At 41.2% G+C, this 17,462-nt stretch overlaps 1 protein-coding gene across 2 annotated transcripts in view; it reads left to right on the plus strand.

Moving 5' to 3' along the window:
• LOC129718581 (uncharacterized) overlaps positions 1-17,234 on the plus strand; it is a 29,756-nt gene extending 12,522 nt beyond the window's left edge. Inside the window, exons 1-4 of one of the 2 annotated variants that reach the window (XM_055669490.1) lie at positions 15,744-16,129; positions 16,219-16,436; positions 16,495-16,677; positions 16,738-17,234. In XM_055669490.1, coding sequence (XP_055525465.1) covers positions 16,100-16,129; positions 16,219-16,436; positions 16,495-16,677; positions 16,738-17,089 — 783 coding nt within the window. In that variant the 5' untranslated portion in view covers positions 15,744-16,099 and the 3' untranslated portion in view covers positions 17,090-17,234. Of the gene's footprint in view, positions 1-15,743; positions 16,130-16,218; positions 16,437-16,494; positions 16,678-16,737 lie in introns of those variants that run through there. The other variant, XM_055669491.1, reaches the window with a different exon arrangement.
• The last annotated feature ends 228 nt before the right edge of the window (positions 17,235-17,462 follow it).

Raw genomic sequence — 17,462 nt, forward strand, 5'->3', positions numbered from 1 at the left:
CAAGGATTTAATGGGTACTAAAAAAGGGCCTTCTTCAATTCAAATTTGGTGAGAAAGTGTCATCAAACCTTGGTAGACGCTCAAGAGCAACCACTAAGCTAACCAATAATTTGATATTGAATAACTCTCTAACCTATTACCGATCGAGTTTCCGACTGCGTGTGACTGCAGTCGCTTTCTGCAAGGACGCCACTGGCATTGGAATTTTAAATGATCGCACATCTGTCATACAAAAAGTCAACCAAATTCATCTCTCATTATTCATTACTGTCAGGGGTGTAGAATGAATGGATCACTTCCTGCCTCCAATCAGGCACCGAAATCCAAAATGTGCGCAACGTGTCGAACTTTATTGGCCACCCCGAAAACGCTAATTGATAACTTCTCCTCCCCCTGTCTGTTTAGTCGCGAACCCCAAAAAGGTGTGATCGCGTGCTAGAGAGACATGGCGATGTTTTAGGTGCGTTTTTTTTTTCGTTTTACCTCTTCGTGTGATATCCTGCTGCGGTTGTTTTGGGTGTATCTGCTATTGACCTGTGACACCTGCGGTGGCTTTTGTGTTTGACTTTTCAGGCCAGGTGTGACTGTTCCTTGCCGGTTCCATACCATTGATAGACGATTTTTGCGCTGTGCTCATTCGAGATCGTATGAGTTATAGCTACTTAAAGGTGTCAACAGATCAAATGTTTATAAAAGCATCATGTTTGGAAAAAATAGCCTCCACTGGATAATTCGAAATTTGGTTCCTGTTTTCAACAGATAATTGTTGAAATCAATAATAAAAAACTCTTCAAAGCGGCCTAAAGCTGATTGAGACATCACCGTTGAATCGTCTGTCAGCGTTACAATAAATTAAGATCTACACAAAAGGTTAACTCTTCGAGAATCGAAGATATATCGATCGTATGATACGTAAAATAAATTAGCAACTGTATAACGAGTAAACAATTCACTAGTGCTAGAATAATGGTTCCATTTTTAATCGAAGTTGTCTAGGATGAACCGTCAAAGCCGATAAGTTGTGCTATATTTTACGGTACACGGATTAACGATTGATGGCGCTCAATATTTGCGGTGTCCACCAATGTGTAGAAACTGGTGACCTTTATTTTTCCATTAGACCAAGTACCAACACCAGTTGCATTTGAATCCAGATCAATAAAGAAAATATGTTGGCACAATGTTGCCGTTTGACAGACTTGTTCATCATGATGTTTATAAAAATGCGAGTTCTATTAATCGCAAATCGAGGTTTATGATCTGAAAGCACAGATTATTACTTCGGTATTTCATAATCATTATCTTTATCACTGCGCTGATAGATAAATAGATAAATAGGAAAAAAAATTAAATTTCGGCTGACAGATCATTGATTTTCTAGCATCGCTTCCTTTTGTTTTTTGAAAACACCCTATAATCTGCGTATACCTACTCGCTTTTTGGTAACGGAAATTGATTCTGCACAAAATCTACTGATTCTTCTGTACGGAACCCGCTTCTCCTTCAAGTTCTTCTTAGATTTGACCTTCTAGAAGTGCTTCATAACATCCCAGTATTTTTCGATGAGCCTAAATTCCGGCGGGGGTTTTATTACCTTGTGTATGCAATTTGATGTGGGGCACTCTTTACGAATAGTCCTGCATGCTTCTCACGAACATCCTTCACCAATTTCCGCAACTACAGTAGCTGCTGGTAAGCTATTGTTCCGGATTCTGCCTCGCTTGAAGACGGTCTCAGGTTTTCAGGTAACGAAACGCCCTAGAATTGGTGGTAATTTAGGGGCCTCATGTCATTAATAATGTACAGCCAAACACGAACTGAGCGGTGGAAGTTGTCCTTCCTAGGCATTGGTTTCGGATAATCAGGGTCCATTGGGCTTCGAGATGTCCTTGCGTTTGCTCGTCATACCGATTTTCGACCATTGTTCATCCTCATAAGAAAACTTTTTTTTCAGGGTGTGGGGACGAAGCTAAGAGAATAATGCGCTTGCTCCAGTTTCTTGGAGTGTACCCAGTTTAGTTTATACAGTGCGCAGCCGTCAACTCAACCTCTTCGATTGACTCGCCGTAGACCTCTAGCGTGATATCACCCGCAACAGGGAACTTGAGTTTCAACACTCCGTCGCACATGATATTTCACAACACCGGGCTTAGGATGTAAACTAGTGGAACTCCTGCGGTAATTGGGATGCTGGAAGTAATTTTCCAAAATATTACACAACGACACCGGTACATGGATGATCCTAAGCGCAACGCTATTAAACGTGTCAAGCGTGGCGATTGTGCAATAGCGAATGACCCCTCTCTTACGCTAGAGTGTTACCTCCACCGTCTTGTTAACGGAGAGAATAGCATCTCGTGTGGACCTACCGAAGCCATATTGGTTATTTGCCAAACCGTTTTTCCAAGCCTTCGGCAAAAGGACTATTCTGTCTTCCACTCCGAGAAAAGACAGTCATCCAGATCAGGTTCGAGCACCATCCGGTCCCTGTCCCTTATTCACTTTTAAGAAGTTGGCGATCATGTTGAGTTTTTCATCGTGATCACCAAATCCTGACTCTTGGCGTGGAAAAGTCCCTCGATGATACGCTTCATAATCGCTGCTGATCGCCAACATGCTTCTGGTGTTGGCCATTATGATCCTGTAGGCGTCACTCCACGGGTTCGTATTGGCACTCGCAAATAACCTATCGAAACAGTCCCTCTCGCTCACCTTTATCGTACTCTTCAACGCCGATCTTGCAGATCCGAACACTGCACGTTGATCTACTCTTCTGTCGTCGGTTCGCGCACGTTACATCATCTGACTTGGAAGGTGGCTTCCCATTTCTAGACTGGTGAGTCTTTGGCATGATGGCGTCCCACACCCGCGATAGTGTGGTAACCAATCGATCAGCATTACTTTTCAATCTCTGGTCTCGAGCCTTTTTCTATCTGGGACTACCATTAGGCATAGCGTCAGAGATGGGCGACTGTGTTTAGTGTTTAGTACATCTTAGGTAACTCCCTGGAGGCAGACAGTTAGCTTTTACTGGCACTTCGAAGGTTGATCCTTCGATAAATGTCTTGCAATGTGAAAACGATCTAGGAAAACCCGTTGCTGATTGCTCTTCGGGTGCCCTCGTCGTCACACATCCGCCGCACTATGTTTTCCAGTGTGGTATCCGGCCCGTTCTCTGACAACATTTCGCTTCTCGACTGTGCGAATCAAGAACATACAAAGAGCACGTGCTCAGTAGTTTCCATCGCACCCGCGCATTGTGGACACATAGATGACTCCACGTGCTCAAATTTGTACAGGTGGAAGGTAAGGATGCTGATAGGGTAGTCGTAGAAGCTTTCTTACAGACATAATCGACGTGACTCTCAAACGTGAGCTTGTCGGCGACCATTACCAAGAGCTTCAAGGATTGCTTGGATAGTGCACCCAGCAGCAATAATCGTCGTCTCCTGTTCCTATTTACGGTTATTTACTATGGTGACCTCTTTCGGATGGTGCGCTTACTCTAGTTTCCTGTAGTACATCCAATCCTCAACTACGCGTATGGATAGCGCGGCTTTAAACTCGACCTCGCTGACTGACTCGCCGTAGACCTCTAGAGTTATATCGGTTGTAAAGTCCACAATCACCACTCCAGTTGGGAGCTGAAGCTTCAGCACACCGTCATAAATGGTATTCCACAATACCTGATCCAGGATGGAACCTTGCGGTACCCCTGCTGTAACCGGGACACATGTCGAACCCTCGTGTGTGATGTAAACCAGCACTCGATTCCGAAAGTAACTTTCCAGAATCTTGTACAGCGTCACCGGAACTCTGAGACTTCGAGGGCATAGGCTGTAGAGTCCCAGCTAGCACTATTGAACGCGTTTTTGACGTCCAGCGTGACGATTGCGCAATAGTGAATGCTCCTTCTTTTACGCTGCAGTGCTACCTCGGCCGTCTTGGTGATGGAGAGAATAACATTAATCATGGATCTACCTTTACGGAAGCCGAATTGGTTGCTTGACAGACCGGTTTCACTTTCGATTATTCTCACAAATCTGTTGAGGATTACCCTCTCAAGCACCTTGCCCGCTGTATCTAGCAGATAGATTGTTCTATATGACGATGGGTCATCTGGTGGGTTCGCGGCCTTGGGCGTTAAAACCAGTCTCTGTCGCTTCCACTTCCGGGAAGAGGCAGTCGTCTAAGCATCTTTACATGACCGCCCCGAGCAACCAGAGGACTATTTTCACGGCCGTATTTATGGCCAGGTTCGGAATTCAGTCTGGTCCCGGTATCCTACTTACTTTCAGGGAGTTTGCGATCTCAATGAGTTTATCGTCCGTTGCCCTTATTGCCTGCTCAACTTATTCGTGGCTGCCGTCACTCACTGTTTGTGGTGATTCAACAGCCGGAAGCCAGGGCCCGCAGCGTAGGAAGAGTGCCTCAATGATCCACCCCAACATCGCTGGAATTGCTCTGCCGAGGCTGACGCACTTCCGGTCTTGGCCATTACGAATAGTCTATCAAAACAACACGTTTAGTGGCCTTTATTGCACTCTGAAGCGTTACCTTATCGGATTGGATCGGCACTTCAATATTTGTACATCGGTACGCGCGCGTTGCATTCTCCATCTCGCACGAAGGCACGCTCTGCGGAAGTCAGCTATCGCATTGGTCCACCAGTATGCCGGCCGCCTCCAATTCCTAGGTTGACGAGACCTGGGTACGGTGGCTTCGAACGCCCGATGTCTTTCAGCCGCAAATGGTTGGGGTATGGGCCCTACCCGTCGCTTACCGCCTCGTGTCCACGTTGTAGCTGAACGTCTGGTGGTCGCTATTAATGTGGTTTTTAGACGACCTACTCTCCAGTTCGTGATCAGTCCTGGGCTGCCAAACGTTCCGTCAATGATCGACTCTGCATCGTTTCTGCTGTAGGTGCTTTTAGTGCCGACATTGGCTAGGTATAAGTTAAGCTTCACCAAAGCTTCCAACAGATTCTGGCCCCTCTGCTTCGTGTGGCATCTTCCCCACTCGACAGCCCAAGCGTTGAAGTTTCTCGTCACCATCAACGGTTTTTTTTTTATATAAAGGGGGGGATGTTTTGTGATTAAATAATTATTTACTAATATTTATTCAGAATTTATGTTGTGTGTTCTGCCACAAACGGTGACATATCAACACTATTACATATATTTTAAGCTTTATTTCATTAAAAGATTGTAATTACCTACGCAGTTAAGTGAATATAATTGTAGGAAAATTGTAAACCTACCTACTTGTCAAGAGAAAAAAAGGAGTTTAAAATTAAACCTTAATCTAATCTTACACCTATCTTACTGACTATAAAGTGAGCTAATCGTTGTAATTGAGGATTGCAACGATTTTTGTCGGAACTTATTGATAATTTGGTTTGACATCTTTTCTAATGTTTCCACATTAGTAAACTTATGTAGTTTATTCGTTCTAAATCAGCGAGGACACTTCAATATCATTTTCAGAAGTTTGTTCTGAATCCTTTGAAGCATCTTCTTTCTGGTTGTACAACAACTTGTCCAGATGGGGACCGCACATAGCATTGCTGGTCTAAATATTTGTTTGTAAATTAACAGTTCATTCTTGAGACAAAGTCTAGAATTGCTGTTGATAAGAGGATACAAACATTTTATATATTTATTGCACTTTGTTTGGATATTCTCAACGTGCTCCTTGAAGGTAAGATTTTTATCATAAATTAGTCCTAAATATTTAACTTGGTCAGACCAATTTAAGATTGCACCGTTCATCTTAGCTTATGGTGGGTTTGAGAAAAGAAACTCTTGGTTTATGAGGAAAAATAATTAATTGTGTTTTAGAAGCATTAGGGGAAATCTTCCATTTCTGCAAGTATGAAGAAAATATATCTCAACTTTTTTGTAGCCGAACACGAAGGCTTTTTCCTTTTGCGGAAATGCTTGTATCGTCAAAAAACAGAGATTTCTCACATCCTGGTGGTAAATCAGGAAGATAAGAAGTAAAAATATTATATAAGACTGGGCCCAAGATACTTCCTTGAGGTACACCAGCCCTAAGAGGCAATCTATCAGATACTCTATTCAAATAGTTAACCTGAAGCGTGCGGTCTGTCAAGTAACTTTGTATCATTTTTGTGATGAAAAGATGAAAACGGAAATGAGACATTTTAGCTATCAAACCTTTATGCCAAATATTGTCGAATGCTTTTTCTATGTCTAGAAGAGCAGCTCCAGTGGAATAACCTTCAGATTTATTAGTATGAATCATATTAGTTACTCTAAGTAACTGATGAGTAGTCGAATGCCCATGGCGAAATTCAAACTGCTCATTTGCAAAAAAATGAATTTTCGGTGATATGTGTCATCATTCTAATAAGAATCATTCTTTCAAAAAGTTTGCTTATAGAAGAGAGTTAATTAATTGAACGATAACTTGATGCCTCAGCAGGATTTTTTATGGTTTCAAAATTGGAGTGACTTTGGCATTCTTCCATTTTGGGGGAAAATATGCTAATTCAAAGCATCTATCAAAAATTCTCACCAAGAAATTTTAAGAGCTTTCGGGAAGTCTTTTGGGGAGGATGTAAAAAATCCCATCATCTCCTGGTGCTTTCATGTTTTTAAAGTTCTTGATAATAGTTCGTATTTCATTCAATTTTGTTTCTAGTACCTCATCAGAAAGAAATTCTTGAGTGGTGATCTGATCATACTTTTGTGATACTTCATTTTCAATAGGACTCATTATGTTCAAATTGAAATTATGAACACTCTCGAGCTGCTGAGCAAGTTTTTGAGCTAATTGTTCATTCATGAGAAATATTTGGTCACCATTTTTGAGGCATGGGATGGGCTTTGAAGGTTTCTTGAGAACCTTCGAAAGCTTCCAGAAAGGTTTGGAATATGGTTTCAGTTGTTCAACTTCTTTCATGAAACTTTTCATTTCGCAATAGTGTGAATCTATGTTTGATTTCCGTTTGTAAATCTTTGAAAATAACTTTCAAAGCAGGATCACGAGATCCTTGATTTTGACATCTTTGTATGTTCTTCAAACATATAAGAAGTTGAAGCTCATTGTCACTAATTGGTGTATTAAATTTCACTCTAGGCTTAGAAACTGATAAGTTCCGGGCATTGAGAATTAAACTGCACAAATCATGCAATGCTCCGTCAATGTCAGCACTATTTTGTAAAACAATATCACAATTCAAGCTTTCTTCGATCGTGGTACGATATCGATCCCAATCGGCTATGTGATAATTAAACACAGACCTAGTGGAATTCAAAACAGTTTTACGGGATATGGAAAAAGTTATAGGAAGGTGATCAGAATCGAGAAAAACATGTAGGACCATTTGGAAATGAAACTGAATAAAATCCAGCCGAGCAACCATTAAACAATATTTTTCCATTGGAATTGCTTTTTGCCTTATTCCACGATCGATGTTTTGCATTAAAATCACCGATGATAAAAAAAAATAGATTTATTTCTCGTAAGTTTTTGTAAATTTTTATGCTCACCAGTGCATTGAAAAGGTAAATACACTGCGGCTATAAACAAAATGCCAATACTTGTTTCAATTCCCAAACTCTCGATAACTTTGGTTTCAAGATGGGGTAAGACACGATGTTTCGAAGGTGGATAACTATTGCAACTCCACCACTGGCAACATCAATTCTATCAAACCCACGAACCATATAATTTGGGTTCTTTTTTAGTTTAATATTTGGCTTCAAAAGCGTTTCAGTCACAACTGCAATATGCACATCATGGACTGTTAAAAAATTTAAAAAATCATCTTCGTTCGCTTTTTAAGAGCGAGCATTCCAATTTAGAAAATTTACAGCATTATTTAAATTCATTGCTGAATTTCAATTTCATAACAAACTTAGTTGTAAATTTTATACCTACTTGAACAGCCTCGTACATCGAGTTACAGTTCAACAAAACGGACATTAGCTGCAGCATGGATTGTTGTAGGTAGTCAATCTTCTCGGGAGTTGGACTACCTAAATCAATACTGGCTGACTTTTAAGCACCAAACACGAAAGGCTTGTTGCTGTTTGAATTCGAAATATTAACTGTAAGGACACTAGCATATGAAATGCCTGGTGGTGCCTGAACAGGAGTATTTGTTTTCAATTTGTTGTTTTCCAAATTTGAAATATTACCTACAGATACACTAGCTACAGGAAATGCTGGTGTTACCTGAACAGTATTGAAACTCTTGTCATTACCCACATTAATATTATTGATAACAGGTTGTTTTGAATACTTACGTTGTATTGAGGAAATAATTTTCGACCCAACAGGACAGTCAAAGAAATTTGATTTGTGTTTACCCCCACAATTTACACATTTGAAATTATTATTGTTCTCTTTCACAGGACAGATGTCCTTTGTGTGGAAAGAGTCACCACAAATCATGCATTTTGTTGTCATGATATATAAAATTTAAAGTAATAGATACAAATACACTGCTGTATGACGTGTATTTACCAAATTATATGCTAATCGGTTAGGCGGTTTTATAATTAATAAAGGTTGACAGAATTTATCTACCCCCGCTCCCCCCTTATCATACTTCCTTTCAACGACGCTCTTGACATATAGCAAAGTCTCAAATGACAAACAGTCTCCAAACCCCATCTTATATTGATGATGATGATGATGGTCCCACCTCATACCCCTACATCGGTTTGAGCTGGACGATTTATCTATATGAGATATTTTTAAAAATATGCAATGTAACCAGTTGGCAAACAAATAACGGACTGAAATGAATACCAATAATCTACAAAAAAATGACGAATCTCCAATCCAAGGCTCATCCAGAACGCCTCAAACCCGAAATATATCTGCATTTGATTAGGAATTAAACCTAATGTTAAAGAGCGTTCACTAATCAGAATTGGTTCTAGATAACGATCTAGAACTACGAGAAAGATTCAATGATACTATAGTTCTCGATAACGAACTCTACAGATCACAGGCAGACTCAAGCCTTTTCAGTTTTCGCTCCACACCCTATTTTTAATCATAAAAACAGATGAATTGTTAAAAAGAAGGTATAATAATTTCGAAAATATTACAAACCAAACAGCAATTTGTCAACCCGATATGCTTTTTGTTTCAATTTCAGGGGTTTAAACCTGATGTACTCAATATTAAGATTGTCTATGTCAGTCTACGCGCGCGTGACTCAAACATGTGTAGCCGACTCTTTTTTAACTCTACTATTCAATATTATATAACTATATTCAAACAAAAAATTGCATCATCATCAATGAACATAATAACTGAATGTACCAAATAAATTTTAAAAAATATTTCAATTTTACAATCTTCTTTATAAATTTACAATCTATGCTGTCTACAAAACAGACTTTATGTGTGAAATACAAAGCTATTTAAACTCTGCCATTGTTGCTGCACGTTTTACTTGTCTGGGCATCGAATTGAAAAAGATTATTCCTTTGTACAACAGAGAGTTCTGTGATCTTCCTTAAAAGGAAATTTGGTGTTCTAGCATCTTCCGCGTTTCTAGTGTTGTACTTGTGCAAATCTCTTCCTCTATCAATCCGATCACACAAATATCGAGGCAACATATTTTTAAAAGTTTTATATAGAAACACCATTGTCAAAAAGTATACTCTTTGCTTCACAAAAAGCCATCGTAATGCGTCCAGCATAAAACTCGAGGAAGTGTATCTATTACATTTTAATATTAATCGCATAATTCTATTTTGAAAACGTTGCAATCTCAATAGTTGCGTATTGTTTGCCAGGAATAAAATGGATGAGCAGAAATCTATATGTGGTGAAATAATTGACTTGTACAATTGAATTTCACTACTAACAGTGAATTCATTCTTAAACCGGCACAAGACACCGTATTTTTGGCCTTTTTTTGATGACAATATCAATGTGAGACTTAGATGTAGATAATGTAAATCTTGGTTTAGAAGTGCTACAACATCAAGCGGATGCTTCGCTGCAATGACAGTGTCATCAGCGAATAAATTAATATCACAGAACCGTAAATCTCACTTCATGTCATTAATGTAAATAATGAATAAAATGGGCTCTAGAACACTTCCTTGCGGTACACCAAGTGTATTAGCAATGGAATCCGATAAAAATCGTTAAAACGAGTCTTCTGAGTTCTACCACACAAATAGCTTTCAAACCATTTGTATGCTGTCCCTACCATACCAAAGCGCTCCAATGTTTGTAACAATAAGGGCCAAAAACAACTGTATATAAGTTTTTCATGATGAGCGTTTTAGTAATTTACAAATCGGAATATATATAGTTTCGTAAGCTGTCAGTGGTCACGCACACGCCAAACGCAAGTTACTAAAACTGTCTTCTTTCCTAGCAAACCATGAACCTGAGGTACACCAAAGTTTGTTATTTTTTTATGTGTAGCAACCACAAGTTACCATTGATTGCGTTTAGTCCTCTACACACCTCCTCTCGCCTGATACGGACCCATTGAAGCGTGAGGAAATCAGAGTGAACTGAGTTTTACTTTCTTAGACACACGTGTTATTACTCGCACATGGCTAAATGTTCTGATCCAGTTGCATCGACAAAAACCGCCAAAAATATAATGTTTTGCTGGAGACAGAGGAAGATGATTTCGGGATGTAAAAGAAACGTAGTATCATAAATGACCCAGAGATTTGAATTAGTCCTGTAACATCATACAGCTTCATCAAAATTAGATTGTTAAGAGATGGCATAAGACGGTACCCGACTATGAAAAAGTCAAGTACATCATGGGTTATTTGAAACAAGAGCTACAACGTAATTTTTTAACTATACTCTGACGTTCAAACTGTACGGTTCAAGCGATAATTCTTTTGCCGATATGTAAAAATATCACAACATAAACGATCAATCCAAGCATTTTCGCATTGAGTTCAAAATTAGTGTTGATCATCTGCATCGAATTGTCGAATTTTCATAGTTAAATCTTAATTCCAAACTAGATTTTTCGAAGAAGCTTTATCATTTTAGAATAAATACCAGTATTTGTAGTGAGTCGAAGGAATAGTCCAACATGCATTTTAAAAGTGGCTAGCCACTACGGGTCAACTAGTAATGAAATAGAATACACCCTCCTCCTTACTACGCCACTGAGATACAGGAAAATCAATGTTATAGAAACATACTTGGGAACTTACTTATACAAATTGGGACGGTGATCAATTTATAACAAATATAAATTATAAATTATAACAAATTTTAGCCCCCCCTCCCTTGCCAAGCTTAAGGAATAGGTGAAATTTAAAGTCATCAAATACATCAGCTACTATAGATTCTACATACCGAATTTAATACTGATCGGTCCAGCACTTTCAAAATCATCAAAGGTTGACATTGCTACCCCCCCCCCCCTCTTTATCCTTACAACGCCTCTGAGATACAAAGATCGTCGGACAATAACGTCGCAAAAACACATCTTAGACTCTAAAACATCTGTATATAAATTTGCACGGTTATCGAAGAGGAAGTTTTCACGTTCATGAACCATAAATTCACCCACTTGCCTACGCTTACGGTTTACTCCCCGTACTCAAAAATCCCTATGTACAAATTTTCACGGTAATCGGTTCAGTAGTTTTTGAGTCTACAGGGAACAGGCAGACAGACATTCGCATTTATAGATATAGATAGTCAGTGATTGATTCTAATTGATTTTCTAATTAATTGTTCCTATAATTTTTGTTATAAGGTTCACTAAATTCACTGAGAAAGGCACATATTATATACACTTATACTCATCAAGGTAGTTATATTGCGAACATCTTATATTTAAAATAAGTTGATACAATTATTACACGTAGGGAAATTTCTCTACTGAATAACGCCGCAATTTATTTCGTTGCACAATGTAAAATACTAAAGGTATTTTTTGTTATCCAAATCGCCTTTTCTGACATTTCTGTCCTAATTTCCCAATTAGCAATTTATAATTGAACTCTTGCTACTGAACGAGTCTTCTAATTCAACTTGAATTTTATCTTCACTAAGGATAACAATAGTTTTGTTGAACTTACGCCACGGGGAGTAGAAATGGCGGTAACGTCAATACGTTTTCGTGATTCAATGTTTTATCGTTTAATCGCGAAAAACGGCAGTGAAGCAACCAGCTCGAGCGCGTGTTACCTAGGAAGCAAGTGCTACTTTTTTGTCTCCGCTTCTAGTCCAGTACGTGCTTTACCAAGTCTACCAGAGGCTTAGTAGCTGGTTTGCCGGTTGGGCAACCGGGACCTCTCATAAAGTGTTGGGCGTCCCGTTTTCCAGAACATGTCAGGAACCCGAGAGACTCGCCGCAATTCTTTGCTATACAACCCCTGCATAACTGGCTCCTATCGAGTCACTTGCAGGTTTAGTACTTGTCAAAGCACCTGAAGCAAACGTCCGGTTGATGTAGTATGCCCATAAGACATACTGACCAACCACCCTTAAATTTTTCTCATTTCAGAGCCTAGTTCGCGCCTGCCGACGGTAGTCGGGTCCCTGGATCCCCGCTGGACCCTTTCGGCTATTGGCTTGGTGGCCACTTCCACCCCGCTCCTCGCCTTGAGGTCTTGTGCTACGTTACACAAGAATAACCTCTGAGGTGAGTGCCCAAGCTAGCACATCTTTCTCCAGGACCTTCTCGGCTACCGTGTTGTAGTTAGCTTCCTTGTTCTTGGCGTCCTTCCGGAGCTCTAGTCTCGTCTCTCCAGTACGAAATTGAGTGATGTTCCGCACATCCGCGCCTGAATTCTTGAGGTGGGTTTCGCACCTCATGTTCTTCAAGACTTCTGAGTACTCAGACCCATCCGTCTTGAGTATAAAAAGTGAATATATGTGTAAATAAAATCCGTAGGTTTTATCAACGGATCCGTATATCTGTAGAAATGAAACAAATCCGTAGATCTACGGAGAAACCTGTAGGTCTGGCCAGCCTTGCACATGCGCACAAGTGAGGCTAGCTCCACCAAGCGCCTTTTCAGGGGCCGCTTCCCCCGGGGACTGTCTCGTTCGTGTGCTGACCTGCCCCCTAGAGCAGATCGCAGCGAATGAGAAGGCATCGGTCTAAACTTATTTTCGGAGGCCTTAATCCGAGTCACAAGTTCGGTGTACTTCTTTTGAGCTTCGTCGATGATGGTTCGAAGCAGGAGGAGGCTTTGCTTCAGATCCCTGGCAATATTGCTCCTATTCGCCGCGAACTCGAGGATCGCATCGAGCTGTTTGGAAAGCGCTGCCACCCTTGGCCGCTTTTTCCTGCTCATTTCGATGGCCTTGACTAGCAAGGGCGTAAAAACTGGCATGTTAGCCTTTCCGCCACCGATTTTTACTGCATCCGTCTCCACCTTTTTATGTGGAGACCGCTGCCACTTCGCGCGAAGGGATTTGGTAGTCCCTTCACACCCGTCACTTGTTTTTTATTGCTATCCTTCGTCTATACCGAAGCAGTGAGGTCATGGCTAGGGTAGGTCACCCATAGCGCCTTATGACCAAATATGTCGCCCCCGACCGGTGTATGTCAGGAAAAAGAATCTGGTCCTAAGATCGAATCCCATCTGATCCTTCTTCTGCCTGACTCCCACCAGGCAATGAACGCGAAAGGTACTGAAAGGCCTGCCAGGATTTACAGGTCGGAGACCCCTGCACCGGGTACCACCTCGCCGTTTCAAGGGAGAGCTCGATGCAGGCGCCAGTTCAGAGACGTGGTACCATAACGTAGTCCGACTTAAATTCGTTTTCTACGCTACCGGTTGCCATAATTGGGACCTTACTGGCATCAGCCCCAACGGGCGGGTTGGTGCATTATAGATGATGGAAGCGACACTACTCGCTCCGTCGGAGATTCTTGTGGAATACTTGTGGCTTTTGCGAGAAGTCGAATGCCCAGTATCCGTCCCTCATCACCCCTAGGCGAGCACCCGCTACTGATCCGGAAATATCGAGTACTGTCAGTGGTCACACACATATTGCATGACCTCGGCGATCGCAACGCGCCGACCCGTGGTGGCATACAGCTCTGCCAATGTACTTTAGCGTTTGAAGACGGCTATAAGTACAACTCCTTCTTTTGCTTTGCCGTATTAACGGGATCACGGACATTGCGGTAGACTGTGATAAAGAAGACTTACTAACTGTGATAATGAAGACATCGAGACTCCTAACGTTCCTGATAGTAGAAGCGGATGAAGTTAGTATTTTAAAAAGTGTCCTTAGTAGCAGTCGAAAAACAGCAGTTATCCTCAACCAGTACCAGCCGATAGAGTTAACGTGTCGTCGTCGCCTTTTGGGGCTTATGGTACCAATATTGTTGCGTTCTGGAAATGGGTCAGGATCATGATGATGATGGGTCATCAGAAGACTAAAACAGATGAACGGGTCACAAGCTGATGTGGTTATAAAGTCATCGAACTTGCCTATGATATTAGGTTGGAAGACCACTGTACCAACCTTACAGACAGGGCCGGGACAAATGTGATGGAAGGATCATTGGCTTCCATAGTGCTAAAATCGTTGCGTCTCGGTGTAAATACAGTGCCATCCAAGAACGATTCGGTTGATTGCTAGATCGAACATTTCACCATTTGCTCTTAGATCCCTCTGACAAATAGAACAACTGACGCTGAGTGACTAAATAGTAGAAACTGTTCGCATACAGTATAAACCAACTCGAAAATGATACAGACTCGTAATTAGACGGGTCTACATTTTGATGGAGCAATGTTAGTGTACCTACCGACATCAGTAAGTTTTGTTTCGTGATAATAGAACATCATCAATTGGATATCTTCAATCTTTGAACTTTCAAGATCATAAAAAAGTCTATTAGCTTATTGTGTTGATAATGCTATCTGAAATCTAATGACGAAAGCGGAAATTTTGCAAAACATTTAAACCACATCGATTTCAAACAATTTTATTAGCAATGCAAATTTTCCTGATCAAAACAAAAAATCGCTCATTCAAAGGGCTGCATGTTTTACAGTATTTTTATTCAAATTATTATCAACACAGTAGTCAACAATTGAACAGCGTTTGGACAAAGCAAAAATCAACATATCGCATAATTAAAAAGTCAACACATGTTACCCGAAACGTGTTACAAATAGCAACAGAAAATATATGGCCCAATCTTACCTAGATTTTTTTTCAACAGCGGAAACATAACAAAATCGATAATCGAAATAGAATGAATATAAACATAAAAACCAGAATCAATTAGCAGGCGAATTGCGCAGACAAAGCAAAAGATTTAGTGTTCTAATTTAAATAACATATTATTCGGAGCTGCGTCGTGAATCACAGCCTCCTTCGATCGACAGTCGAGACAAGTCGAAGAAGGATCGACCATTTAAATAAGTCCTAAACTAGACAGCATGCCGTGTGATTTCTCTCCCTGCACACACATCATAATGATGACATGATGACAAAAGCGTCCAATTCAGGACCGGTCTGCTTAAGGTTCCGGTGAATTATGCAAATTCGGTACCATTTGAATGTTTGAATCGCTAGAGCACCTGCCTTCCAGTAATCCTAATTGGTGGTCTCTGCGCGTTTACAAAACGCCTTTTACCCTCTGGCGGTGTCGCAGTTTTTTTTTTGCTTTTTGATTCGCGACACGAACCGGATGGCGGTGCCATAATCGCACCCCCCTCCCCGACCTTTAGCGGCTTTCTGTTGGTCCTTTCCCTGCTGGTTTGCATTATTCATGACATCTTGTTAATATTCCGATAATTGTGATCATTTCTGCGCCGGAGATAGGGAAATTCCAGTCGCACCTCTATCGTCGTGTCGTGATGCTGCGTCTTACTTCAGGCCACGTGGCAAATTTCGCCTCGTCAGAGTCCAATGAATTAGATTGTCAATGTGAAAGCGGCCTGTTGATTGTCGCTAAATTACGAGCCATTCAACGATAAAAATCGTCGTTCAACCGATCGCTATCCCGCGGACACTGTAAAACGGTCTCCGAAAGTGCTACAGCGCTAATCAATTCAGCACACCGCACGCTGGCTTTAGTCGCCGAAAATGGCAATAAAAAGTCGTTCATAAGTACCAACAAAGCATATGACGGAAGGGAATGACCCCGAAAGAACCTGTTCCCAGCCAGGTGGGATTGTTAAACCAGTCCCGAAATTTGTTAACTTCGTATGATCATTCTAATATTTCTTTCTTTCCTGCTTATTTTCCATCCGCTAGCTGCTAGCGATTTGCGCGTGTGCGATCGTGGGGATCACACTGGCCGGAAAAATCCAGATCCCGGCTAAGATTCGAAACGATGACCTGTTCTCGGAGGACGAATTCACTTTCCCGGTCGAGGACACCAAGGACCCGACCAACTTCACTGGCAATGTGATGAAGGCCAGCATCCTGATGTCGGAGGTCAAAAATAAGGGCAAGGGAGAGTTTAAGTATGCGTGAGTATCTACGAAACATTTCGAACTAGGAGAGGATTCCAATGATTTTTTTCTGCAGAGTTGAAACAGAGAATGGAATTGAAGTGGAACAGATCGGAAAGCTTCGCAGCGATAATAAAACCTTTGTGGTTATGGGTTCCTACACATACACCGGCGCGAACGGCAAGCGTTATCGCGTGCGTTACACCGCAGACGAGCTTGGCTATCATCCGATCACCGAACTCGATCTGGAACTTCCAGAGTAACTTCAACAACCATTTTCAGGCGTTACGTAAGTACTAACGTCTCCCTCCCTTTTCAGACCCGGACAGGCCCCGCCAGTCCGACAGCCAGTAAAACCCTTCACCTTCGCACCACGAACAACGACGACGAGGACGACAACCACCACTACTACCACTACTACTACTACTACAACGCCCAAACCGGTCCTGCGGGAACCCTACCGCGGACATACCTATCTGCCTCCACCCAATGCTTATTTACCTCCGCCTAATGAATATCTACCTCCGTCCGATGATTATTTGCCACCGCACGAAGTCAGTTCCAGTCATGAATTCTCGAATCAACTACCGATGGATCAGTTGCCGCCGTTCTACAGTCCGCAGCAAAGTGCGCCGCAACAGAATCTACTCTGGGATGAGTCCTACAACTGAATCAGCAAACCCGATCGATGTTTTGCTAGCTTATTTTTGCTTATTCTAAATTAGCTTACTCTGTACATATTACGCTTGATGTCAGCTAGGATTAGGTTATTTATAAACAAATAAAGTGAAGGCCAGTAGGTGCTTAGTAACTGTATCATTTTTTCTTTCTTTTATTCAAACTCCAGTACTTTAAAGCTCTCCGAGGTTGCATTCTTATAGCGCGAAAAGTGAAAATTAAAGGACAATTTTAACGTATCAAGATTGATTAGGACAAAATCACCATTTTGCTTTAAGAATGAGTTAAGAAATTCATCACGATGCTAAGAAAGAGCTTGAGCTTGAGCTTGATTGATCACCACCGGTTGCCACTTCGTTACTGATC

This window comes from Wyeomyia smithii, chromosome 1, assembly GCF_029784165.1.
Source record: "Wyeomyia smithii strain HCP4-BCI-WySm-NY-G18 chromosome 1, ASM2978416v1, whole genome shotgun sequence".
NCBI classification, from domain to species: Eukaryota; Metazoa; Arthropoda; class Insecta; order Diptera; family Culicidae; genus Wyeomyia; species Wyeomyia smithii.